Source organism: Haemaphysalis longicornis, unplaced genomic scaffold (assembly GCF_048455015.1).
Source record: "Haemaphysalis longicornis isolate Haplotype H1 unplaced genomic scaffold, Haemaphysalis longicornis Haplotype H1 scaffold_7, whole genome shotgun sequence".
NCBI lineage: Eukaryota > Metazoa > Arthropoda > Arachnida > Ixodida > Ixodidae > Haemaphysalis > Haemaphysalis longicornis.
The window spans coordinates 93756114-93783640 of record NW_027526422.1 but is presented as its reverse complement, the minus strand read 5'-3'; the positions used below and the strand labels follow the sequence as shown (position 1 = coordinate 93783640).

Below are 27527 nucleotides of genomic sequence, written 5' to 3'. Positions count from 1 at the left end.
AATTGCAACGACCCGTCGGCGGCCGGCGGACTAAACACTGTACCATAAACGCTGGGCCGACTGACTCTGTCGGAAGGTCGGCGAGCCGTTTCAGGATTTCGGGATTTTCAGGATTTTCAGGTGTCAGGATTGCGCAGCCAATTGCCAGCCCATCTCCTCCTGACGTCACACGAAAACGCCACAGAAAATGGGCGAGGGGGCAGAGAGGAGGACTGCATTTCCCAGCCTTTCCGAATTCATTTTTCTATTAAATAAATTCGCGTAAACGCGCTCAGAGTGGTCGAAACCATAGAGTTTCTCACTAGCTTACATATTGAGAAACTCTATGGTCGAAACAGGGCCTAGGGACTCCGGACTACAATTTGCGCTCGTAATCCCGCAATGTTTACAAATCACTTCAGTGTCCCTTTAAGATTTTTTTTATTGGTTTATAATTCGCAGTGATTTCATTTCGTGAAATTTAATTTTATGCATTTGCCGGGTTAAAATTTCCGAAACTGGGTGCCAAGTGTTTCGGTTTCGGAAGTCAATTTGGATGCCCCGATGCTCTATTTATTGCCACCAGGTGGATAACGTCGTCCACGTCAAGATGGCGCAGGTAGAACGCAGGAAAGGCCGCAAGAAGCGAGAAAAAGATGTAAGTACTGCTTATAATTAGATACTTACCGTCGGAAATAACGTCTGGTTACCTAAAGCTTAACGTGTTGTACAATACCGCTCTAACAGCGAAAGCCTGCAGTTGCTTCGTCAGCATTATAACGCGTGGCAATGCGTCCCCGTGGGTCGCTGCTCTGTGACAGCTTGTCTGCCGAATTTCGGACGCGGCAGTCACGGTGTCGTGATTACAAGTAGGCGGTACCTGGGTCACAGCCCATCGCATTGCTTTGAAGGGATTGCCAAGGCCTCGCGCGCTCTACATTCGTTTGCTACAGGTTTGAGCCGTTTCCAAGAATTCACAGCGCCCCGCGTGTTGTCGGACTGGTACAGTCAACTTTCGTTTTGTTTTATTATTTTTGCTCGGCACGGGTGACTTTTTGAGGTGGCTTCACCGTACAGCTTTGTTTTCTTTGGCGCCCTGCGACCATGTAGAGCGCGGCAGGTCACAGAGCTGACGCTTCCGGGTGCCGGCTTGTTCGCGGCGAGGCTTTCACGCCGCTATTGCACGCCGTTCCGACGAGAAAATAAAGTCAAGGCTGTTTCAGTTATTGCAGCGGCTGTCACCTTACCGTGCCGTGCCTGATAAGTGTTACCGAAGCGGTTGTTCGGCACGAAACCTCCGCGAAACCGTTCGGGCCGTATGTGATGAACGTTACACGTCACCGAAAGGACACCGGCGGCTGTCGTCGTCACTTGATAGACGACCCGTACGTTGTGGCCATTCACTGTCCCGATTGCGCATATTTTCGAGCGGGTAGCGGCTGCGTTCGTGGATTCCGTACACGTCTGCGAAATCCGCCACGCCTCAAGCACACTACTACCGCGTAAACAACGTTTATTATTTGGCGGTGTGCCTCGTATTGAATTGTAAAAACGTTTTATATATCGTAAACTGCAGATTTTTTGGGATCACTTATAATGTGCACCAACGACAGCTCGGATTAACCTCGCATGGGGTAAAGGACAATATCCGCGCCTTTTACTACTTTCCAAATGAATATGATAGGCGACTTTGGTTGCAGGAAAAGACGCTCGGGGTCTCCTACCCCTGTAACCCTGTAATAATTTCGGTATTCGTTAATAAAAAACGGAAAGGATTGTGAACAGGTACTCAAACTTCCTGCTCATGAAACCGATCAAAGTGACAGTCCTGTGGGGTGGTAACCTTTCTTACCTTCTCTTACTAATGCTTAATTCCATAAGTGATCAGGTCTGCCCTCTTCTGCTCAACTTGCAGTGAGATGTGTATCGACAAATCGAGCCAAGAAACGGTTCGCAGTAACGTCCGCCATCACGCTCGGGCATTGTTTGCATATGCATTTGGTTAATGACAAAGCTGTTGCAATTGACAGCACGTTGAATATTGTTGCTTTTTCCCTGCAATGAACTGGCGAAGTACTTTGCTGTTGCCCAACATTTTTTGTGGAATCACAACACTTGCAAGCTCTCTTGAAAGCATTAGTGAGGTTTCAGTCTTCTGATGGCATGCAAAAATCAAGAATTCAATTCTATTATGCTTTATACTTTTTTGGCTGCCGAGCCTCATGTCACATAGTCAAGTAATGGTGCTTTTATATCTGGTGATAGCAAGAGAGCTGTAGTGCAGTTTTATTTCATTCAACCAAAGCAGAAAAAAAACAGGTTGTTTAGATTGTCTGAAGATTTCATGATTACATATGTGGCAAAACAACTGAGCTATTCGGTATAGTATGCTTTATGCAAAGGCTCTGTTTAAGAGAGTGACACTTCGGTAAAGTGTTCCATGTATACCGTATTGCATTACCTTGCTGCGTTTTAGGTTGTAAAGTGCCATTAATCATCATAATCAGCAGCAGCCTACTCAGGTCCATTGCAGGACTATGGCCCCTCCCATTGACCTCCAACTGCTCCTGCCCTGCGCTGTTGAGAACCCCCAAATTTTCTTATTTCCTCCTTCCATCGAGTTAATGGCCTTCCCCTTCTTTTAGTCCCATCTTGGTATCAGCTTTGCCACCCCGGTGGTCTATTGGCTGTCATTTCGTCTAACTGCATGGCCAGCCCAAGTCCATTTCTGTTTCTTTGTTTCAGCTGCGATATCATCTACTCCAGTTTGTTCCCTGATCCAGGAAGCTTGCATCCTGTCCCCGAGTGTTACTGCTATCATTCTTTGTTTGGAACTGAAATCACGAAACAAACACTTCCAGTCCTCTTTTGCATTCTTGGTAGCTAACATAGCGTGCCACACGCTGAATATGTACATGCTTCCTAAAAAGCTAAAGCAGATGTGACTATTGCTACACGTGTCTCGTGCTGGTGCCCCTAGGTATGCCTTGGCCGTTGTTGGCGAATGTGAAGACAAAAAAAGCCTTTGAATTCGCCCCAATCACACGTTATTATTGTTATCATCAAAATCACACATTTTTCAATGATATGTTATCATGCTAGTGTCACAATGGGGTGCCAAGTCTCTCACAAAGCAGTGTGGTTGCAGCTTGTTGAGATAAGCATTAGTTGCCCATTCCCCTCATAAAGGAACAAGTTTGCTGTGTATGTCACATCTCTGATGAGGAAGCTTGCATTCTTGCGAAGTGTTCAAAACAGACGGATGCCTAATGCGTGTGAAAAGGCCTGTAGGAATCCTCCAAACGACTCATGTCGCTAGGTGAATTTGCGGTCTATAAACTAGCACACTCGGCTGTGCAGGTGGCCAATTATGCGTTAAAGATAGATGACACAAGCACGCTGACAGACTCTTGGGTTACGGCCTGCTCGTGTTTGAACCTTCGTTGCATGTGTACTCGGTTACAAGTTATGAATAGCAACCCAAGCTGCCTTTGCGCCTTGTCACCGCAATTGGTTGTTGCTCTGCACGGCACAAAGTATTTTAGGAAGCTCAAAGACCACTCCTTAGGCATCTGGAAATAATGCCTTTTTCACTTGCACGCGATTACGAAACAGCTTGTGCTTACCCAGAACATATTAGCGACAACGCCTCACCATCCTCAGTATTTATAACACCGCTCAGAAATACAAGAACTCAATCAGGTTATAATTTAAACCTCCATATAGTACATAACTGTTATGCTAAATGGACTGTGCAATATATCGGAGCTAAAGTATGGAATATTATACCTGTTCACATTAAACGAAGTCAAAACTTTTTCAGTGCAATCTAAAAGTGCGTACAATGGAACGATTTCGCATCGCTAATCTAATTGCTGGAGTTTTTTTATAACCAGCTGAGTACGATGTAATATTATTTTGTTTTTCATGGCGTGTTTTTCGTTATAATGTCCTCTATAAATCCTGTATTTATTATATTGAACAATGTACAGGCATATTGTGTTTAGTTTATTGACGAGGTGCTTTCTGTGTTGTCTCCTGTTACAAACTCTGTATTTTGCATATTCTGTATTGTGCTTGTTATCTTTGTATATTTTTTTCTTAAGTGGAAATGTTATGTGCTTGCAACGTTAAAAATGTATTAGCTGCATGGGCCCGGTACTGGTGCGCAGGTGAAATTCTCCCTCTTGTACCAAACCAGTGTCATGAAGCAAATAAATATGGCACGAATCAATGAATGAAAAGGCAGGTGCAAAAAGAGAACTAGTGAACACAGTGTTTTTACAATTGTTCATATTTACACTTAAACTAGGTGATATAAGCGGATGATCTCGCGCATTAGGCGCAATCTCCTTTCGAAGGTTGCGTCTGTTTACGTCACAGTTGACGTCATTCCTGAGGGGTGGTACAGAACTTTTTCTTTTGCTTTCCAACCAATTTTGATGAAACTTCATGGGCGTGTTCAGTTTTTTTAGCTGATTCCATATATCTAATTAGTTTTGATGTGAGATAACTAGTTTCCAAGTTAATTAAAGTTTTCTTGATTGTTTTTCAGAATAATGGTGAAAAAAAAGTATTGAACAAAAGATTACCAGCAAGGCATGAATAGATACCAGGAGTTGTGGAGAATGAAATGTGGGAAGCAGTTTTTTTGTTTTCCAATCGCATACACGCTTACATCAATTCGAACTTCTAGGTGTGAACTACTCCTGCTAACCAATTTAAATTATGCTAGTTAAACAACTACTGAAACACAAAATGCAAACTCTGCTTCCCATAGCACATGGTTTAAACATTCAGCTTTACAGCACAAAAGAAATAATCTACCTAGCTGCACTACATACTGTGATGTACCTCTCAAAAATGTCATATCACCGCGATACCACTCGTGGCGAAAAGGTGGAAAATTATGGGAAAATTGTTATTCTTTTGTTGAAATAGGGCATCTATGGCTTTTACAAGTACCTGGTACTGTTCCACGTATGGAATTTTCGGAGGAAGCACTGTGCAAATCAAAAGAAAAGTGATACCTAAAAAAATGCTTTTTTGGTCCCAAAGACCCATGTGCCCCCTTAACTTGTACTTGGGGACAGCATCCTCGGTCGTCGTTAAAGTGCGTGTGCGACTGTTTCAGGCCGACCAAGCGCTGACCGAGAAGCCCGCCAAGGTGGAGTACGATGTGGCACGCTACCTTAGGGACAAGCTGCCCGTCAAGAAGACCACGCTGCTGAGCCACAAGGTGGAATACTTCAATGGTCAGTTTCCGGTAATTTCAAGGGGGGGGGACAAAAGTCTGCTGAGAGCATGCTGTCCTTTTGAAGACATAGTTTGCAGCCGCTGAGGGCCATTCCTGGAACAGCCGGGCAGCAGGCACTGTGTACTCACTCTCAGTCCAAAAGAATGAACAGGACGTGGAGCAGAGAAGGGTGGGTGGGCAGAGAACAAGATAAAAATTGCCTTTGAGGGGTAACAGGGGCTGTGAAGGCAAGATACAACTTTGTCTGATATGAAGGAACTGCCTTTGGCAACTTCCTAATCTCCATTTTTCCCACGAAAGACATTTTTTAACAAAAAACGCGGGGAAACATCGAAAAGCTTTTAAATTTTGTGCTACAGGGACAAAATGTGGGAAAAAGGGGCATAATACTGGCCAGCACTAAAAAGGCGGTGAGCAGTGTGTTTACTGCTCTTCAGCAGTTTTTTAACTACTTTTCAGCAGTTTAACTACTTTTCAGCAGTTTTGTTTAACTGAAGCATTATAACTGCTTTTCAACAAGATTTTGTGATGTTGTGGAGAAATCCACAGAAGATGGCTGGGGAGTTGCTACTGCTTCATCTGTCTTCCATAATATCTCACTTATTAAATCAAAATTTTGTCGTCTTCAGTGATGCCGTTGTATGCCAATACACCCTGCAGGAAAGCCAACTTTCTCTGACAATGATGATGATTGATTGCAGTTGAAGTGAAAGAAAAAAACGCTTCCCGTGGCCATAATTGAATCTGGGTGCTTTGCATTATGAAGCCAGTGTCTATCTGACTGTGCCATTTCGACATGGTCGAAGCGAATGCCAAGCAGCAGTGGCCGATTCATGCAGTACACCCCAAGCCCAAATGTTAGGCTTACGGAGTGCACACTCGAGAGTCACTGTGGGTATTCTAGAAAAGTGGTGCGTACCTCCAGAGTAGGACATGCTCGCAGTTTGGGATTGGCCAACCAAAGAATCGATCACAAGAAAGCTTTGTGTTCAACCATCGTCGTCGTTAGACGGAGAGGTGCATGATTTTTCTGTTTAGAGATTGCGATAAAATTGGTGTCGTTTTTATTGGGACAAAGCAGTATCCTTAATGAACTCGTGACGTGTTTGGATATTGTTTATTTAAAATATCCAGGGAATGTCGATTGCTTGAGGTCCTCCGCTGGCTGCTCGGGTGCATTTCGCACACTTTAAAGGGACCCTGCAACACTCTTTGAGAAGTGTAAGTGAACCTGTGCGACGTTTAGATTACAGTGGCAGGAATACCTGAGCCAAATATTACACGTGCACGTGAAGCTGTGAGCGCACAAATCGCTGTGAAAGACTCGGAAAAACCAACCGCGCTCTCTTCAGTTCTCCTCATTATGCACCCTTGGCATGGCCTAAACGGTGTCATTGAGGCCATGGCTGTCCGATCGGCTGCCACTGGTCAACTTCGCGGCTAATTTCTCCTATTTCCGCCGTCGTCAGCGCTGTGTACAAACCTCTCCTATGCCTGAACCTGTAGGCACAGTTGTGCCGTTTCTTTTGTGTTTTGAGTGCGTGCGGAGTTTGAGTGATGAGCTCAATACTTCCCTTTCAACGGGACCACACGACAACAAATGTTTATTGCTTCAGAAACACCCTACCAGCCCGAGCGCGCGCTTGCGAGCAGGCACCCATGCTTGCTTTTTTGCGGCACCAGACTGGAAATAGGCACCTCTACGTTGCGGAAAAAAGGAGAAAACGCCCCAGCCTGTAATATATCGAAGGCCGCTGAAAAGAACGCCGCGAGCCGCCCCCCTCTCCGGGAGAGAGCGCGCAGCTTTCGTCGCGTTGTCCACGGTCGAGTTGAGAGGGAACGATTATGCGCGATTTATCATCGCGCGTAGTTTCGGTGATAGTGAACGGATTTTCATAATTCTTGCGGGAGGAGATTGCTGGGACAATAGACTTTACCCGCAAATACATTCGTAGCAGTCGAGGGTAAGTGTTGCAGGGACCCTTTAAGAGGGCATACGAGCTCTAATGGGTCTGTGTATCCGTACTCTTAAGGTGTTCTCTAGCGTTGTCCACGAAGGACATTGTTTCGTAACTTTGCACTGGTGGCAAAATGAGTGCATTCTGGAGACTCGGAATGTTCCAGGAAAACTGAGTGCATTACGCTGCACAGAGAAGTGCTCATCACTGGTTTCACCTGAAGTTCTTGTGTGCGTACCCACAAAGGGTCTCTTCTTAGGTGTTTTTTCTTTGTTTTTGTTTTTGTTTTTACAGAACCTGCATTTGTAATGCTTCGCAGCACACGGGAGCGCAGTTTTTTGTTGTGTAGGTTCACTGCTGCTGCGTGGCCATATCTACTTTGTATTTTGTTTCTTTTGTGAGAGGTCAGAAAGGGTGAGGCTGTGCTCACACCTTGACATTCATGCGCAGCTGCCAAGGCTGTGGACTGCCTCCTGGATTCACCATGGGCCACAGGAAAAGCCAAGGTGGAGCAGCTGTTCACCACGCGGGAATCTGTCGTGGACTTTATGGACACGTGAGCACCCTTTGTGGCGACACGTTACAGTACAACCCCGCTCTTACATTCCTCAGTGCTGCGTTTTCCCGGCGCACCTCTCATAGAGTCCCATGTATTAAAATCCTCCCTGTTACGTCGTGGCTTAGAGTACGTTCCCGGATCATTCGTCGCAATCTGACACTCTGAAGCCGCCCGGGCAACATGCGCGGACCACCATTTTGACGTTTGATGAGCCTTGGCCAGGCTTGGCTACAGAACAGACTGCATGAAGCCGCATGCGGGTGCGATTTGCCACCAGTAGATGGTCCTATGTTACTCTATGCTAACACCGGCATGACTGCGCTTGCAACGAAAGTGTTACTTCGGAATGCAGTAAGTGCGTGTTCGCCATAAAAGCACCACCGCAAAAGTAGCACGTGCTCTCGTCCTCACCGTGCTCTTCAAGCTCTGAGAACACCGTTGAACTTGCAACCGTGAACTTTGTCGTGCCTCGATGGCGTCGCAAAAACGGGAGGTGCTCTCCCTTCAGAAAAAATTTGACGCACTAAACACAGTAGTCAAGCAGCCAGCACGAAAGAGAGTCGACATTGCTAGGGACCTTGCTTGCGACGCGTGGTGCTTTCCAGTGATCGCAAAAAGCTGCAATCCTACATTCTCAAGTTTTTTAAGGTTCGAAAGCCAAAGTTGCAGAAATACATGGTCACAAGTTAAAAGTTTCCTCACTGCTGCGTTTTCCTGGTTGTTATGTTTTGTTTTCCTGGTCCGGTGAAAAATGTATGAACGGGGTTCCACTGTATACCCAGTGCTGTGGTTGAGTGGCAAAGGCATCATGTCGCTGAGCTCAAGGACAGAAGTGTGGTCCCGGCCGCAGTGGCTGCGGCGTAGCACAGCATCTGTACATTTTCTGCTAGTAGAACTGAAAAACTGGTTCCAGACTGCACCAAAGCTAAGTTTCTTTTGTGACTTGGCTGTGAGGCCACTGCCTTGTCATTCACTAGGTGGCACAAGCTCGCAGATGCACATAGTTTGGACCTGAGGTATAGAAATGCAGCAACGGCAATGGGAGAAGTATCGATCACATTTACTCCAATCTAATGTGCTCTCGATTGTTACGTGCACCTGTTTTTCACAGTCCGAAAAAAGCCCTGCTGTGTCCTCGATTATCATGCGCACTAGATTTTCACGCCTTGATACAAAAATGCAACTTTTTCTCACTTGTAACAAGGAAGGTTTGTTCTAAATGTGCAACAAAATGAATGGTGCTGTTTATTGCCAGCAAGATAGTCACCGCATTGGCAGTCCAGGACAGTGCCCATTGAACGGTACGTTATCATTCATCACCATTGGACAATTCCTTGTTGCTCGCAATGGCCCAACGCATCTCATCTTCAGTGCTGTCCATAGCATTCAAAAAGGCGCACTTCTTGAACGCCTTACTAATCATGTTAGATGGGTGTTATATTCGTGTATTCTACGAAGCGAGAGGCTGCAAGTGAGGGGCCGCCTGTGCCCGCCACTGCTCCGCTTCTCTGGCGCGGGGCAAACGAGGGAGAGGGCTTGTGTAAATAATAAACGGTCCCCCGATCTCTAGCGTGGGAAGCCAGTCGTCTCTACACCACCAGTGCGTCTGCTCCTTCTTCGCGGCGCTCAGCGCTGCCGCCCTGTCTGGGCGCCTTCGTAACATCCTTACTTCTGGGGTTTCTCCTGAGACGATCATAACAACGGGATTCATGCTCCATGCATTATTCGCACATCCGGTGAAGTCCTGCAGTGAGGCATGCTTGGTACCATTGCTAGGCGTGAGTTCGTGGCAGTCACCAACAAGCCTCTCGGTGTATGGTGCCCGAATCCGGCAAGGTTGGTGTTGCATGCGGTGTGCTTGTCCGGGATACACTTGTCGAGGTGGCACCCGAATGCATCAAGAATGAGCATTGTGTGCAGGCTTGCACCAGCTTGCTATCCAGTCCACGACCAAATCCGTGGTCATCCACCCCTTCTGGTTTGTTCGCACGATCACACCACTGAGGAGCGCGATTTCGTTTTGGAGCGTCGCATTTAAATACGAGTTAAGGGGGCAGTTTGTGCCCGTCCACAGTGCAGCAAAGTGTTGCTGTCACTCTTTTTTTTTTTTTTTTTTTTTTGTGGCCAGATTACAACATGTGAACTTGCTTCGCACCCTTCTTCATGGTTATGGCAGCGGGCATGTCAAAGTATAGCGGCGTTTGGCCCGTGTTTCCAATTTGCCCAAGTGGGTAGTTGTTCTCGCTACAAAAATTCAACATGTACCACTGAAAAGTCTCCGCTTTCTCCTCAAATTCCGCTGGCAACATCCGGCATATGTCTGTTTGCTGGCGAAGTGAGAAGCCTTTATTTTTCATGAAATAGGTTATCCAGCATGTGCTGGCTTAGCAATGCTAGCCTAGCAACGCTTGCTGCATCACCCGAATCTTTAGCAGCTCGTTCATCATGGGTCTCTGTGCCAGTTGTTGCTGCTGCATGTATTCAGCAAGTGGGTCATCTATTTCTGGAAATTGCCCCTTCTTTGGTCCGCTGAATCCTTTCCGCATTGCATTGCTTCAAAAAATCTCTTACTGCTTGCGCCAGTCCCGCTTGCAAGTTTCCAGAACACTGAATGCACATGACATGGCCTGATTTCTATTGCTGTCCACGCACAAGATTACTTTTTCTTTTAAATGCATCATCGGAGGGAACTCAGCGTGTCTTTGCACAGTTCACAGTAGGAACTTACATGGTGGTAAGAACACAGGAATGCAAAAAAAAAAAGACTACCCAGACAGAGGCAGAAATGCTCAGATTACGAAGCACTGGCTACGCATTCAGCGCTTAGTCAAGTGGTCATTTTGAAATGTCGATGGCAATATGGCATCGCAATTTTGAGTGTTACTCAATTGTAACGCACATGCGATTTTGGTACCTATTTTTCCGGAAAAAAGGCAGGCGTTAGATTCGATTAAATGTGACATATCGTCGTCTGTGTGCACATTGTCTAGTGGGCAGCCGCGAAGCACAGTCTTCATCCAGAGAGGTGGTGTCATTACTTGAGGAGGGACGTTGGCTAAACGATGAGCCTCGAAGTCTTTGCTCCAACACTACTTTGAAAAGAAGAAACACTGTGAACAGAACTGAACCGCGAGTTTGAATTTATGGCTGGTTGGTCATCATGCGTGTTTTGTAATATCGGACACTCAGCACCAATAAACTCGGTGACATGACTCACTGAGAAGTGATGCTTATGTATTCTCACATCATAAGAGGAAACTTAAGTGCCCCTTTCTGTGAGAAACGACCGTTGTTGTGGTTTTGGTAGTTTGGGGCAGAACATGGTCGCCCCTGGCAGGATTAAAAAAAAAAGGAAAAAAAAACACACACACACATTTCAGTTCATACAGGATTTGAACTGAAGCCTCCAAAGTAGCGTACGAGTGGGCCACCACCACACTATTTCTGCACTTGCCAGTGGCAGTGGTGGCAACTGAATTAAATGGAGGCACCCCAGTCATGCAGAACTATGATTGTAGGGAAGCTGCGGTATAAGTTACCAGTCTGCCTTTTGAATTAATTTGCACCAAAGGCAAAGAAACAAAAGCAAAGTAAAGAAGCCTTTGAAAGGTATCACCAGTCTTTCACCCTCATAGTGCATAAGCAGGCTTAAGAGTGCCAAAGAATTTCTTTTATTACAACAGAAATGGAAAACACAGGTGCCATTAGGCCTAACACCCGTCAGAAGTTTCCACTATTTCTGCAGTCCGAGCGTGTTCAAGTTCTGGGTTGGCACCCTCAGATGATGATTGACACTGGACCGGAACAGCAGTCAGAGCTGGCATGTTCTTTGTGAAACGCTAAGTTAGCGCAATAAAATGAGTAATCGCTGACGAAGTTTGTGCTTGCCTCACTTGTGACCTTCCTCTATGGCAGGATGCTGCAGCACAAGTTCTTCCACCGGGCCAAGAAGATCATTGTGACCAAGCCCAAGAAGAAGAAGGACGACGAGGACGCGGCCAGCACACCCAAGGCCTCCAAGGACAAGAAGAAGGCAGCGGCCGAGGACGCCCCCAAGGAGGGGGCCGAGGAGAAAAAGGTGAAGGGCTGCCGCTGCTGCCGTCCTTGTGGGTTTTTCCATTGTATGAATTGTTGCTGGAAAAAGCAGCTGCGCTTTCAAGCTCAAAGCAGTCGATTGGCTGCTCAGTTTCCCTTTAGTCGCAGTGAGGAAGCACGGTAATATAGTTTGAGCAACCAGTTCTGTGCTGCGGTCTGGGAAAAAATGTAGTTCTGTATAACGTGTAACTACAGGTTTTCCCACTCAGTTTAATCCAGTCGCCATCTAACTTAGTCGAGACGCCAGCCAATTTAATCAAAGCGACATCTAAGAAAGGACGTCATTGTCATGGGTTTCAGGTCACCCCTCCCCGCCCATTTTATCCGCTGTCAGACACGGAGGGGAGACACGAGATTTAGGAGGAGGAAGGAAGGAAGGAATACGTTTTTTCGTCCATCGGGGTCAACTATTGGGGGTGGGGGAGGCCCACAGGGCCGCCGCGACCGCCAGGGCCCGGGAGGTGGTCAGGAGTTGGCCTGACTCCCCTGGGTCATGCAACATCTGCTCCCAGTGGTGAGGGGAGGGAACGGGGGGATAGGCGACATGTGCGAAAAATTGGTGTTTAGAGTGACAGCACCTGCGGAGTATGTTCAGCTTTCTTGTTTAGCACCGTCCATGGATGGACAGAACAGCAGAATAGTTTCTGCAGAGCAATTAAATTTATCTGCTGTTGAGTTTTGGCACTTTCCGTTCAGGTTTGCTTGTGAGCTCTTCTCCAGCTTGGTCGGGAGGAGAGGCGGCGTAGGAGAGTTAAAAAAAAATAAATGCCGCAGCTTGCATTGGGGGTTTAAGGCTGGAGAAGCAGCAGAGCTGGCGGCCCCTCTCCCCTCGTCGGAGACCCGGCTGTTGCACCACCTCACATGGATTTCCGAACTTGCCGCTGAATGTTCTCGATGACTGGCAGGCCCGGATTGTTTTTTCTGCAGCCTTTCACCATCTCTCTCAAAGGGGACCGATTAGCACGCGCTACTGGCGGCAACTGGCTTTGTGAACTTGGCGTCTGTAGCGCGACCTTTTCCATGTTCTCCACTTGAGGTGCGAACACACGTGAGCGGTGAGGAAAAAAGCACGCAAGAGATCACGCCGTGAATGCCTGGCAGAGCATTCTCGAAGGCCGAGGCATTAGGACGTCGGGCGCTCCTAACGAAGCACACGCTCACGTGCGCTCGGAAATTTTTCGTGATATTTTTTTTTGCGAACGCCACCAGACCAAGCTCAAGCTTAACCTTTTGAGGGTCAAATATTTTGCCAAATGCAACCCCCCAGGGCCAGTGTTTTTATTGCCGATTTAAATCCTTTGGACGAATCTGTTTTGAGAAAAAATTGTAATATTGACCATAAACTGACAAAAAGATCGTTTGTTGTGTTACATACTCGTGGTTTTTTTTATGAGTAACACAAGAGAAATTCTAAAAAAAAATGTTTTGTGGGCGCGAGAAGGGGGAAGTGCCCGAAGAATGATACTGAAAGTAGCCACTGCACGCCTGCGCGTCACACACACACAAAATCAAAAATCAAATAGGACCCATCAGTGCAACAAAGAAACTTCACATATTTCCGCAGTGTGGCAGCACACGCCAAGTGAGAGAAATAATAAAAAACTGTGCACTTTTTAAACATACAAGTGATGACATACATGTACGTGTCACGACCATTTTGAAGGTGTCTGCAGTGGACGTACATGTGTGTCATTGACCCTGAAAGGGCTAATCAGCTCTTCTGATAAACTCTGAAAGCAGTCTGAAACACGGGGCACCAAGCCGAAGTGCCTCGAGTCGCACTCATCAGTAGTGCTTTTCGGACAGCCATTTCAAGTTGGCAGAGGAAGTGTGCTGTTACATGTTACTGCGAAAGTGAAACATTGACGCTCTTTTGGAGCTCTAACTGCGTCGAGCTGTGCACCGGGCTCTTCAGTTTCGAAGAGGAAAGCTGTCGACATGGCAGCGAAGTTGGCCATTGTCAGCAAGCAAAGACAGGGAGGGAAAAACTGCGGCCCAGTTAAGAAGCGCGACCTGTCAAAGCCGACAATTTCTACAATATTTAAAGACACGGAGGCCCTCAGCTCCAAGATTAATGCGTACTCGTTGATGCGGAAGTGCATTCAAGGGGCAATATATACGCAGACGTGGAGGATGCTGCCCTTCTGAAATATTTTGTCGAAGCGCGATCTAGGAATCTACCTTCGAGCAATGGTGCTATGCAAAGCAAATGAAAATGACTTCTTGTTTCCTTATGACGGCCCCAACTGCAACTCTCGCAACGTCTGGGTCCACTGTTTTAAAAAGTCGCGTGGCATTGTTTTTGAAGTAGTTTTCGTTGATGCGACGTCCGCGAACCGAGGCAATGTTTACACTTTGCTTCACAAACACACGCCAACAATTGCAAGTTACGGGGATGAGGATGTCCACTGTTGATGAAACAGCGTTGCTTTTTTACCAGATACTGCCATCCGAGACCCATGCTTTCAAACGGGATGTTTGTTCTCGTGGAAAGAACAGCAAAGTGTAGGTAACTGTTCTCCCATGCCCCAATATGGGCAGCAGTGTGGCGGGTGCCGTTTGTCATAGAGAAATACCACCAGCTTTTTTGCATCAATTTTTCGGGAGAAAAACTTTGTGTAAAAGTTGTGTGCTCCAAACGTTGGGTATGTCGTTCATTGTTGTTAAGGTTGCGTAACCATTTTTTTTTTTTCTTTCTCATTCATGGTTGCATTCTCAGGAAGTTGAGGAGATCAAGAAGAAGCTCAAGTTGGACATGCACTTAGAGCAGTTCTTTGTGGATGCCAACGAGGTGGGTGCATTCTTTTAGAATTTCTTTTTTTTTTTTTTTTTTCTTGTCTCGCAAAAATGGAAGTGTCTCTTGGTTTGAGGCCGGTTGTACACACATTCTAGGATCTGTTACCGAGTTATATCCCTGTCACACGGCAGGTCTAATGACATTTAGAGCAAATGTCATTTGCTCTAAATGTCGTTAATTCGGCGCCGCACGAGAATGCTGAATGGCATTTGAGGCGAATGACCTTTAGCGGCTAACTGAGGAGCGGGACCTCATTCGGCAGCCAAATGAGTAGCCTCGACACAGCAGCGGTGCGTCACTGGGGGAGAAAGTTCAGTAATAAACCAAAGAGTAGTGTTTCTAAAAACTGTCAGTAAGCTTATATTTTACTGTTCATGAATAAACAAAGATAAACTACTAACAAACAAGTACTGGCAAAATAGAAAATGTCGTCCCCAATGTGCGCGCTACCCTAATACGGATTTTTTTTGCGGACTTGAATCACCTTGTGATTTCTACTGATGGCACTTAAACCGGTGTTCTTCTTATTTTAATTTAAAAAAATATACCTTTGTTATGTTAAAAAAAAAAAATAGTATGTATGTAGATGCACTCGAAATCTAATTATGTGGTTTTGCGGGCTCGCTATTCGTCACCGCTATCACTATCAGATGACATTTGTTTCACCATGTAGACCCGCATGGCCAAACTCAATGTCATTAACAGCTAATGTCATTCCCTTTGAATGACGCTAGATTTGCCGTGTGACAGGGGTATTGGTGATTCTGGTGTGCAGTGTCTGTGCAGTCGTGCTGTGCATGGCACGGGTGGACACTGCTGCAAATGTTCAATATGAAAACTGAAGTTTGGCCTGGCTTTTTTTCGTCATTTTTGAATGCTTGCTTCTATGTAGTGTGTCCTCGCTACAGTCTGAAACATGGCAGAATTGCAGACTTGTATAGCAGCGGGCACCTTTGCTAACACGATCTGTTTGGCAAGTTTGGGATTAGTTTACTCCTGATGGCCCTTGAAGAAAGGAGCTCTTGCCGTTTGGGGTCTCCTCATCGTTATCTGGTTTGATTTGAGCTTTATTAGGAACGCGTTTTTACATGCACCAAAATAATGACGTCACCTTGCACTATCTTCCACACGACACTGCTGGGGAGCGTGTTCAGACTGTCCAATCATTACAAAGAATCGCCTTGTCTTAAAAAGTACATTTCTTTCTCGGTGAGCGTGAGGGCGGGCACACTCACACCCTCCCTCACGCAAACGTGTAGTTTGCGCATTGAACGTTCAAGTATCATTCGGCTGCCTCGTGCGATGGGATAGGTCAAGTGTTGGGAAAGGCACTTGCGTTTTTAATTAGTGCATGCTTGGTTGCAGAGAGGTGCAAGGCTTTGGGTTTGTCTGCTGATCTTTCGTGATCCATTTGTTGTTCAGATTTTAACTGTGCATACCCCTGGCCTGTTTTTCTATCCTTCCTCTCCTCCACCTGCTCATGGCGACAGCCATTTGTATGGATATACGATCCGGTACCACTCAAGGCGTGGATTGTCGGGACATTACTGGGTGAGTGGACGCTTCGTTATTACTGGGCATTACTGGGCATTACTTCGTTATTACTGGACATTACTGGGTGAGTGGACCCTTCGTGCACGCTTGACGTGGAGTCCGGGAGTTACAGGTTGGGCACAAGCTTGACGGAAATTGCACCTCGGCACCTTACTTGATAACGTTGCCTGAAAGAACTTTGCAGGCCAAAAGTATACACGTTTGCTTTTTTGAATACCAGCATATATAATTATACGTGTGGGTGGCTGTGAGGCACTGTGCACTAACTTAGTGTGCAAGCCAACTTATCCAGCCAATGTGCACTGTTGGCAGTAGTACGAAGCCCACACCAGCATTTGGCCTGGCCATGATCGACACCGGGTGATCTTTGTGCAGTAGAATCTCGTTGATATGTTAAAAAAAAAAATGCAACAGAGAAATGTACTCTCCGGGAAAATGTACGATCAGGTAAGAAATGTACTACGGGGAATTTTTAGTGTTCACAATTGAGAGCGCACTAACCAGGAAATCGTATGAACAGAAACGTATCAAGGGGAATTTACTGTTTGTCTTCTGGCTGTGTTATGCCTGCAAATGTGCGGAAAGGTCCGCTTCCACTTCGGGCCAGCCAAAATGTTTGTCAAAATGGGCAGAGCCCAATTTTTTTCGAGCCCCTGCTATAAATGATGAAAAAAAAAAATACTACGCAACATTGAATGAGGGCAGACTCATAGCTGAAAAATTTCGCACCAACTGTGTGCAGTTTGAAGGACTAAAGAAGCTAGAAGGTAAGTTCCAGCATAAAAGTAGGTGTTAAGTGGGATGGGCGGCAATGGCTACAGGAGTGGGGTAATTGTGGATTGCACCTGATGTGCAGATGCTAACTTATATAAATACAGTTCAACCCCACTTCAACAAAATATTTCCAAAGCCCTGTCAGCTAGCCCATAGAAGTCAGTGCAACAAAGTTCTAGCCACGACGAACCATTTGTCTGGCATGATTTCGCTTCAACAAAATTTTCTCTCAGTGGGGCTGGGTTTGAACATTTATTCTACGATAAAATAAGCATAATGCCAGCTATTTCCAACTTTTTATACATTCAGGGCGCTTAGTTTCAGCAAAAACGTGCGCCATGCGCCCACACCACCTCCCATAAACAAAAACAAACTCGTAGATGGACGCCATTGTTTGCTGGTGATAACGACGTGACTGGCCGTCTTTACGTGAGGCGCAGGCCCAATTCGCCAAGACAGAGCCACAGCCAATCTTTATCCAGTTGAAATCGCGTGAACGTTTCGTGCTGGCACTATGCCGTCATCTATCATCGTGAGTAGCTGTCATTGCAGTTTTCCTTCCACAATTCTTCAAAGACAAAAGCAAAAATAATGCTTTTCATGCTTAGTTTTCAACCCGCATCATCCTATCATAATCACAAGTGCGCGCCCGCAGCTAGTGTGCCATGGTCAGTTGCCACTGTGCCCAGTCAGAGGATAAGGTAATGGTGCCACTCCAGCCAAAAGCGAGAATAGGGGCTTCCGATGGCCTAGCAGCTGTCTTCAAGCAATCAGCTCTGTAGATATGCCTTGTACAGCGATATGGTTTGCGATTGCATTCCCCCCTGCTCCCGTAACGCGCTCTTTACGTGCAGGTAGAAAACAGATGACCATTGGTACGTTTGTTATCCGAATAAACACGACTCAATTGCGCGTGACTCCTTTTTCTAAACATTGCCTTATGCTGTCAGTGATGCAGTTAATATACGGGGCTTCACCTTACTTCATGCTTCACCTTACCAAGAAGCAGTTCAGATGACAATCTGAGAGAGAGAGAGAGAATAAACATCTTTAATTTCGAGCTCATTGGTGCAGGATGGTGAGAGCACCGGTGAGGGGCGTCCGCTAGCCTGTGATGTCCTGGTCCTTGCTGGCTGCTCGTGCCCTCTCTATCCACATGCACTGGGTCGCGAGGTCCAAGCTGGACAGCCAGTCCATCCACTGCTCATACGGGGGATGGGGATTTGGTGTTAAGGGAGGGAGGGGTATTGTTGGCATTCCTGTACCAGATGGCACAGGGTGCCTGGCTGGGGGCAGAAGTTGCAGGCGCTGTGGTATTGGGTCGTCTAGGTATGGTGGAAGAGGGTAGAAGGTGGGTAGTAGTCGGTGGTCTGGAGCCGGCAAAGTGTGGTCACTTCGACTTGGGGAAGGTGGGGTGGGGTGGAGGGAATCATTGACGCTCGTGTCTGAAGTGCAAGAGGTTGTCTGCACGTAGCTATTGAATGTGCGGGCAGACTTTTCCTGTTCTTGACTGTCTTCAACAGTTTCATTTATGATGTACTTATTAACTTCTTTCTTGCATTTGTAAACTGAGCGTGGAAACAGCTTGTTTTGTTGGTGAAACTTTCGAGCTATCACATCAACAAGTAGCCATGTCAAGTTTCCAAAATATTATCGTTTGCAAATTTTACAAGAAGGTACAATGTATTGTCGTTAGTGTGCGGCCTATTTGGATAAAGAAAAACAATAACAAGATTGAGAAAGGATTCCTGTGGTGCGCCAGTTAACCTGTCAGCCGGGAAGATCAAAACGCCACGATAAAAACTTGTTTCAGCACAATTATATACTTTATAGGGGGTATTTACGGAAAAGTTTTGCGGGTGATTTTTTTGGTTGGCAATACAATACTGAAAACCGCCACGACCGTGCCCGCTGTGCTTGCGCAGGCGCTTTGCACCCGCATCGATCTTGCAGAAAAAAAAACTCCACCGGGCATCGTCTGCCGCGTTTCAGCCCAATTCTCGCTGGTGGTGTCAACGGATCTATTATTAATCACACTCACATTATGTAGTGGCGCTCTACTCGTCCTCGAGCACTTCGCATCCCCGGAGAATGAAACCGTGGCTGCGAACGACCGCAACACGGTGCACAACAGGCCGACGCTGCAGTTGCCTGCGACCACGGATGTCGCCACGAACGCCCCCTGATGCGTGGTTGAGTACAAAAACAAAGTAATGGTTCCGGAGAAACGTTTCCCGCGTGTGCCGATTTAGATACGATGGTAGCGTAGCAGCTGTAGTGCATGTGAGGCTATCTCGATGTTGATTGTGGGGTTTAATGCGCCAAAACTACGCAGGTTATGAGGCGCGCCATAACGGAGGGCTCCGTATTAATTTTGACCACCTGGGGATATTTAACGTGTGCTGAAATCTCAAACCCATGGGCGTTTTTGCTTTTTGCATCCATCAGAAAAGCAGCCACCGTAACCGGCACAGGCGCTGGCAAATCGCAAGCGATCTTTGAACAAGTCAATTAAGTTTGGCTCCCGCACGGCAGGATTTTCTGCAGCAATATTTCTGTTTTTGTCCTTGAACAGGTGACACCTCGAGTGGCATTTGGCTTTCACTTACATGCGCACACGACTTGGTCCATCACAATGCAGTTGTATGCATACGTAGACTGCGAAGTTTTTGCAGCTCTACCTAGTCGTGTGACGATTTCAACTGTGTCTGGCGATAAATAAGTCGTAGGATGCTGCACGTAACAGTATTTGGCGTCGAGGTATTACTTAGCGTTCGGTGGGGCATGGTTTGGAACATCAAACAGCTGGCTGTTGTCATGCGCTGTGCTTTAACAGGCGCCAGCACAGACACGTACTGCCATCTCGTGGAGCCCGCCGTAACCAGTGCGGCGTCGCCTTTGCAACACAGACGCTTGGGCAAAATCATGGCGGTGCACGTGCATGGTCGCATGCATGCGTGCCACGCCAGGGAATACAACCTATAACTTGGCACCCCAAGTTTGGGCGTAGTTGAAATAAAACAGTTGAAGGAAGGCATTACGTGAAGCAAAAAATGGGGCAGCCTAATTTTGTCTTGGATTATAAAGCACAAGACATCAATGCCTATTAAGATCATATTAGCACAGTAAATGGGCACATGACGTGCTTGCCTCTAAATAGCTCCAGTTGCTTTCGACGCCAGTTCGGGTTAGCACGTTTCAGTTCAGCAAATTTTTTTTTTGCCTCAGAATGAAAGAAATTTCAGAAATAGTTCGAGACTGAAAGCTGTATCAAAAAAGCTTTACAAGATTTTTGTATTTGCACAATTATAACGTGCACCTTTTTCTTTTTTGCTAAAAGTCGCCTTGAAATTTTTGTGTGCGTTACAATCGGGCTCAAAGCCGAAATCAGCTTCAAAGCGGCCAGCAGAATTTCCATGACGCCTTCAAAAATATGATTCAATCCACTCAGAAATTCTTTTTTTTTTTCCGAAAATTGACACTAAATTTTCCTGCGTGTTACAGTCAGGGGCGCGTTAGAATCGTGCAAATACGGTAGTTACCTAGCGAACAGAGAAAAAAATGTAGCTGTATACGTACAGCAATCAAAGTAATATAAACAATGGGAGCTATATACAGTTATATGCAATTGTTCGAAACCTCGTTTCTGTAACAAAAAATTCAGGCTGTTCTACTACTACTGTGAAGACGGAAGACCATTGAAGCTGTATTGGTGGATAACTACATTGAGTTATGTATAGTGACTTACTGTAATGATTGAATAAAGACACAAGCACATAACTTCCTCAGAATAATTTCCGAATTAATGCTCATATAATTGGCTTCGGAATAGTTTCAATAAAACAAGAGTTACAGCCATTTTCTAAAACCAATGTAACTTCACAGTTAGCTTACTAGGGCAAGCAAACAAAATTGGGCATAATTATTAGGTCGTCTCAGCAGCCAATCTCACCATAATTTTTTATGAGTAACCTTTGTTAGCTTGAGAGCTACAATGCGTTAGCTAGCTCTGGAGCTTTGTCCACGCAACCCAGACGCATGCAGTTTTCGTCAAGGCGTAGCGGGAGATGGTTTCGCTGTAAAAATGCTAAATCAACGATGTAGAAAGATACGATCGAAGGAGGAATCCCGAAGTTCTTTGTAATGTTTCGTAGTGATGATAGAAATAAACTGCCAAAGGCAGGGGGTTGAGCCAGCGCTTGATGGTTGCTCGCCGCATGGTTTGCAGTGGTGGGTGCCGTGGCCGTGTGCCTGTTTCCCCTGTGGCCGAGGACGGTGCGGGACTACGTCTACTACCTGAGCATAGCCACGGCCTTTCTGCTGGGCATCATCATCTCGCTAGCGTTCTGTGAGTAGCCTTTCCCCTCCTTTCTAAGCCCAAAAAAGTGTTCCTGTCCGTATCTAAAGCCACAGAGCAAGAATATAAATATGAGGTGAAACGCCCATTGCGGCAGGCGCAGACAAGCGACCAGACAATGTCACAACGGAAACTACTGCAGACATCGAAGCTTTGCAGCCGAGGCAGCGAAGGTGATGATAGGGGCACCTCCTGATAGACAAGATAATAGTAACCACAATTTAATTCATGGCGGCGCGGCGCATTTTTTTTTTTCAGTTTCTTCTCCCGCAGTAGGTGCTGCTAGCTTACAGGTTGTACCCCAGTGCTTGTGACATTACCTGGTCGTCCTAAGAAGCAAAGTTTACTTTCCCGTCTTGTTCTTATTCCGTGCCTCAATTGCGGTTTTTGTGCGTACACAGTGTATTTCCTTGGTTGAGAGCACTGTATTGTCCAGAAGTGTGTGTCTTCGATTTGTTGATATTTTTAATATCATACCTCGGGGATTGTAAGGTACAGTGAAAGCTCATTAATTCGAACTTATGGATAATTCGAACTGTACGGTTTGGTCCGGCCAAATCTGTATAGGAGCCTGTGCATTGAAAAGTCTGTTAATTCGAGTGCAAGGGCCTTTGCCACGGATAATTCGAACTACGTGCCACATCGCTGGCAGCTTGGGGCCTGGTGCACGGCCAGAGAAACGGCCCCCGCTGCCTACACACAACGCCCCATCGTCTCTGGAAAGGAGAGAAAAACAGGGAATATAAATTGGGTAAAAGCAATCTAAAACCCCTATAGCTGAATTTTTGCGAGCAGTTCCTCTGCAGACTACGTAGATATGGACGCGCATTCAGTGTGTGGGACGTGCAGACGGATGGCATCATTTCGGAGGCTGGAAGCATGGAACCTGTTGCTGCCAGTGACCACGAAGAGGTTGGCCGATGAAACACCATTGCGGCCATTGCTCGGAAGTAGTGCCCGTATGGAATGCTACCCGTCTGTTCAGTTTTGGAGTGCACGAAAAGGGCGCCTTTAGCTACATTCGCTCGTTAGAGAAAAAAAGGGCTTGCTTTCTCCTTCAAGTGAAAACGGCAGGTTTCGATCGTGGCCTTTTTTCGAGCATTCAGTTGCCAACATGACCTACTGCTCCACAATCGCGTTGTACGGTTTTTGTGCTTCACTTTTGTTCGTTCGAACTTTCGTTAATTTGAACTGAAGTGCTGTCCCTTTGGAGTTCGAATTGACGAGCTTTTACAGTGTTTGTAAAGTAATTTTTGAGGCAATAGCATTTTCGCTTTGTGTTTTTCATTTTCATATGCTTCAAGCAGTTGTGCAGGAAACTGGTTAAATGTACGTGCCGTTTTTGCAGCTGAAGGTGCATTGATTCTTATCGCCGGTTTATGCACTGCAGCAGTGGTGGTGCATGCGAAGAGACGCAGCAGCCAACACTATCGTAGCAGTCTGTTGGCATTCAAACTGAGCTTCTGCACGTGCTCGCAGCACTTGTAGACGTGGTCTTTGAATTCTCGTTAGGCCTTAATTAAAAACTACGCGTTGCTTTTTATTATCGATGCTTCGTTGCCATTGTGCAAGAGCGCTCAAACATTCGAGGTGCCAGGGTCTATCACACACACACACTGTTTAGTTGGCATATGTCATCGAAACGTGTGAGTAAAGACAGGTTTTGTCAATGCATTGCGCCACTAGTCAGTAAAGACAGTTGTTTTTGCTAGTTGAGTGCAAAAACAACTTGTCTCAGTGATTGTTTGGGACACAGGCTACACTGTTCTTACCAGACGTTTTGCGTCACTGTAAACATTGTTGAGCATTCCATCTTTCTCTGGTGACAAACATTGAACCTTGAACCTAGCACACATCGATTCCCTTGATTGTCAATTCCGCACATTCACTTACTAGCGTACAACGTTGCTGAAGTTTGGCAACTGTGGTTGCTGACCTCAGATTGGTTCGGCCCTCACGGTTCCCTAACATTACTCTGGCCTTTTAGCGTCATGGTAAGCACTAAAGCGGGGCTAATTTATTTTCCGTTTCTATTTCTATCAAGATGACGGCAGAGTAGAGCCAGTTGGCAGCAGTGGGGGCCTTCTGCTTAGCTTTGGTGGGGCCATAAGGGCTGCAGGCATTCTGCGCCTTTTCTGTGCTGTACGTTCTGGCACGTGTTTCTAGCTGAGTCTGCCCGCTTTGCTGCAACCAAAAAGGCCTGCAAAGGCAAGTGGAGTATTGGTGTTTGGTCGATCATGTTAAGAAGCTAGGATCATGTTGACGTGGAGGAAGACAGTTCCTTTGGCTTAACTTCGGTCTGCAGGGCATTCTTGCGAGATTTCAGCTTGCGGCTGGCTTGGTCTGCATTTGCGGTTGTGTATGCCGTAATCTGTTCTGGCATTTATGCGATTACAATGGGAGGGGGGGGGAGCTGCCAATGGTTCCTACAGATAACAAGTACACGCCCTAAAACGGAAAAACAACTTTAGGAGACAACGACGGCGCGTGCTCCTTATTTTAAACTCAACATAAGGCTTAGCTTCCCGATTGGATACGACTGCCTCATTGAGGTTGTGTGGTACATTTGGTACAAACTGTGTGACACACGGCGGAAGTCTGGATCAGAGCAGGCGTTATAGTTTTACTCATTCTGCAATGCCGTTTTAACAACAGCAATTGAGCTTTAACGCAGGTTATGCTGGTTCCTTGCTGGGTATCTTCCCAGCTCGCTCACTTTGCAAGCTATCAGGATTTACTTGCTTTGAATCAGCAAGCTGAGGAGTCACAAATCTCAAGATTGCTTGGCTCCTCTTATTTTTTTTTACATAGCCACTGCGCCTGCACGCCGCAGAAAAAAAAAAAACGCCGGCGTGCGTTGTCTGCTCCGTTTCAACCCGATTCTCAACGGTGGTTTCACCAGAGATGTTATTAATCGCACTCACATTGGAGTCGAGGCATTACTTTGCGTCGGGTGGAGTAGAGTTTGGAATGTCCAACACACATCGTGTGCTTAGCACGGACAAGTACCGCCATACCGCGGAGCCGGGCGTAACCAGTGACGGCGCACTCACATGGTTGCCTGCATGCGTGCCTCGCCAGTGAATACAAGCTATAGTGACAGGTGATAGGGGCACTCATGTGTGGGAGTTTGCCCCTCAAGAGTAACAGTGATGGGTTGTTCTACTCCACGCATGAGGAGCTGGTTCACCCTCTCCTACTGTCTGTTTTGCTCCTTACGAGGCCCTCTTTTTGTCCACAGTGCGCCAGGTGCTGTTTGTGATCATCTGGGCGTGTACACTGGGCCGGCACCACTTCTGGCTGCTGCCCAACCTGACGGAGGACGTGGGCTTCATGGAGTCCTTCCGGCCCATCTACCAGTACGAGTACCGGGGTCCTGGCGGCAGCAACAGCAAGGACAAGCAGAAGGGCAAGGACAAGAAGAAGAAGGACAGCGGCAGGCCAGAGGAGGGCGACGAGAACTCGGCGGGCGAGGACTCCGACAAGCGGGCAGCCAGCGCGGAGCACGGCGACGGCAACGGCTTCGAGCTGGTCGACCACCCCGAAGTCGAAGGCGGCAAGGAGAAGACGTCCTGATCCGACGGGAAGGCCACCTGTTTGCTGGGTGGGCTCCAACTGGGAATGCACAGGAAGAGGAGGGGCTGACTCATGTGGACTTGGGGGATTTTGCCGCTCTCGCGGTCGGAACGTTGTTTGCGGCTGATAAAAGTGCCCTGCCTCAGCTGTGCTGAGACGTTTATGGCATTGTGCTTGCAAGTGGGATGTATGCGTCTTTCTCACCGTCTTGGGTGCTGAAGATTGGGGGGGAAAGAGGAGAGTTTTCATTCGTTTGGGATGCATTCTTTGCCTGGATGTTTTGTGATTGAGCCTTGTTTGGGTCGAGATTGTATTTTGCATCTTATCTTGTCTGGCTCCCCCTGTTCATTACTTTTGTGGTTAATCTTCCATGACTATCCGATTTTTTTTTATGAGTATTTCTTTCTTTACGTGTCTCGCGTTCTTTGGTGGCAGCTCTCTTGGTTACTGGGAACAAACAATTTTCTCTTCCTGTCGGCCAGAACAAAACAAGAGACAAGGGGACACGCACAGTTTCTAGAAATTACATTGTGAGTTCTGATTGAAAGTAATGACACTTTTTCATCAGGTTCGTCAGTTGTTTCTCATTTTTGAGCGACTTTGTGTCTTTGCTCATTTTCACATTTCCTTCAGTTTGGACGTCGTTGCAGCCTTTCACCCCTCTCTATCCTGGATGCTAATTATAATGGTGGTTAAAGAGATGATTTTGAGTGCAACGAAATTTTCACTTGCCTTTCCTTTTGCATTATTTGAACAGATAGACACACAAAGCACCACCGTTGCTGGATCTTTCGCATGGAAGGTTACTCCAAGGCTGCCATAAAACCTGGCCCCCAAGAAAAGGCTTTCAGCTGCAGGGCATTTATTTCACTCAATCGTTAAGCCCAGTTCCAAGTTCTCGCAGTCTGAAGAATAAAATGATGTCGCATACATGCGATCGAGCTTGTTTCGCCTCCCATTAGACACCAGCATAAGCACCAAACTAGCCAGACCTTTGCTGCAAGCCATGAACTAAAACTGTGTTAATTACTCTGGTTGGATAACCTGGTGCTCGAAGCACATTTATGCGTCAAAAGAAAGTTTGCAAGTTGTTCCTAGTATGGAAAATGTCCCTTCACCAGCACCTCGTGGGCTGGAGCATTTGTAAATCTGGTCTCGGGCGATAGTGGTGTGATGCATGTTTGAGTTGACGTGGGGCATTTTTTTGTTCACATTTTTTGTGCTGGTTTATTGTGGTAGTTTACACGTGTACTCAGTTAACTTTTGTCTGATGCTGGTGGGCTTGTCGAGCAACACGAACCGACGACCGGTCACACCATTTTGATGAAATTAGATGAATTCCTTGTGCTGCTGTGGTTCACACAACTGTGCTTGTTCATTTGAGGGAGTTTTGGGAGAAAGGTGGCATTCCAGTTTTGCTTGTAACTTTGAGGTACTTGTCTCGGGCATTCTGTTAAAGCAGGTAGACATAAAGGTTTTTCTTTCGCGGCTTTGTTAATGCAGACTGGCACCATGCTCTTGTGCTTTTGTGTGGGTGTGTGTGAACTTGTCTTCAGCTCGACGCATAGTACTCGGCGTCAACCACGCTGCAAAACTTGGAACCTCACCGGAAACTTTCCTGCCGTGTGTGCCGTTTCCGCCAGTTTTAGCAGACTATATTTGGGGCAGGGTAATGTTGTGGTAGCATGAGCTTTGTTTCCTTTTTCACTCATTTTAAGTCCGACCTACACATGCTGAATTCTGCTATGTTTTTAACAGCTAGAAATTTTTTTTTAAATTTAAACAGCTCTCACATCTAACTTCTTCTTTTGTGTGTGTGGCCAATCCAACTGATTTACCGTCATTTTCGATTTTTTTTTTAGAACACCTGACTGACTATCATAGTTGATGAAAAGATGCAAAAACTTCTAACATTTTTTACTAATAATTGGTTCGAACTAGGAATGGTCATGCTGTCTGGCAGCAGTGGGTCTTTTGTGCTCTTTCAGCAACTTCCTTGGTTTCAGCGGGATGATGTCTAAGAGAAGCATTAGTCATAAGACCAGATTTTGCGTGACCAGTTTGTAATGCATATTGAGTCACCCACCATTGTGTGATTGAGCTGTTACACTTTTCTGCAAGCTTTTTCGTTTTGCGAGCAAGCTATTTGAAGAAGAAAGTCCAGCCCCCTTGCTGAAAGCTGTTTACTATCTGCAGCTGTTCTGTCATATTTGGAGAAACTCTGTTTTGGCCAGTTTCTCTTGTTTCTCTGCTCTTGGGCATTCTTTGTTTGCACATCTGCTATACCAGCTAGATTCCTTCAGCATCCCACCACTTGAAGAGAGCCGTCATGTCACAAGCCAATTGGGTATTTTAACTGGAAAATAAAAAAAGGCTGTGTACATATGCATACACTTTGTTTTCTCATGAATGCTATCAGCTTGACCCAGGACACCAAAATCGCTGGGCATCTTTTAAGCATGGCAGCAAAATTAAATGCAAAATATGGTTTGAACATTTTGTTCAGCTTTGAAGTGCATTTGCCTGATGATGCTTATTCGTTAATTACGCGCTGTTATGGCGAGCTGCCTCTGTGTTGCATATTGAGGCTTGCGTTGAGCAACTTCATCAGGAATCGTTTT

At 46.3% G+C, this 27527-nt stretch overlaps 1 protein-coding gene across 1 annotated transcript; it reads left to right on the top strand.

Moving 5' to 3' along the window:
- The first annotated feature begins 491 nt into the window (after window positions 1-491).
- On the top strand, window positions 492-27295 carry Trp1 (translocation protein 1). Its single transcript, XM_077678055.1, has 8 exons — window positions 492-637; window positions 5114-5234; window positions 7645-7750; window positions 11669-11831; window positions 14568-14639; window positions 16136-16196; window positions 21202-21321; window positions 24572-27295. Exons 1-8 carry the CDS (start codon window positions 536-538, stop codon window positions 24904-24906), a joined length of 1080 nt encoding a protein of 359 aa, XP_077534181.1. The 5' UTR covers window positions 492-535; the 3' UTR covers window positions 24907-27295.
- Window positions 27296-27527: the final 232 nt, after the last annotated feature.

What these genes read in the sequence shown, in the direction of transcription:
- Trp1 (XM_077678055.1), top strand. Translation starts at nt 536, where the DNA reads ATGCCCCGATGCTCTATTTATTGCCACCAGGTGGATAACGTCGTCCAC. An exon ending in GCAAGAAGCGAGAAAAAGAT is followed by an intron (nt 638 to 5,113) that starts GTAAGTACTGCT and finishes CGACTGTTTCAG; the next exon opens with GCCGACCAAGCGCTGACCGA. An exon ending in TCTTTGTGGATGCCAACGAG is followed by an intron (nt 14,640 to 16,135) that starts GTGGGTGCATTC and finishes TCATGGCGACAG; the next exon opens with CCATTTGTATGGATATACGA.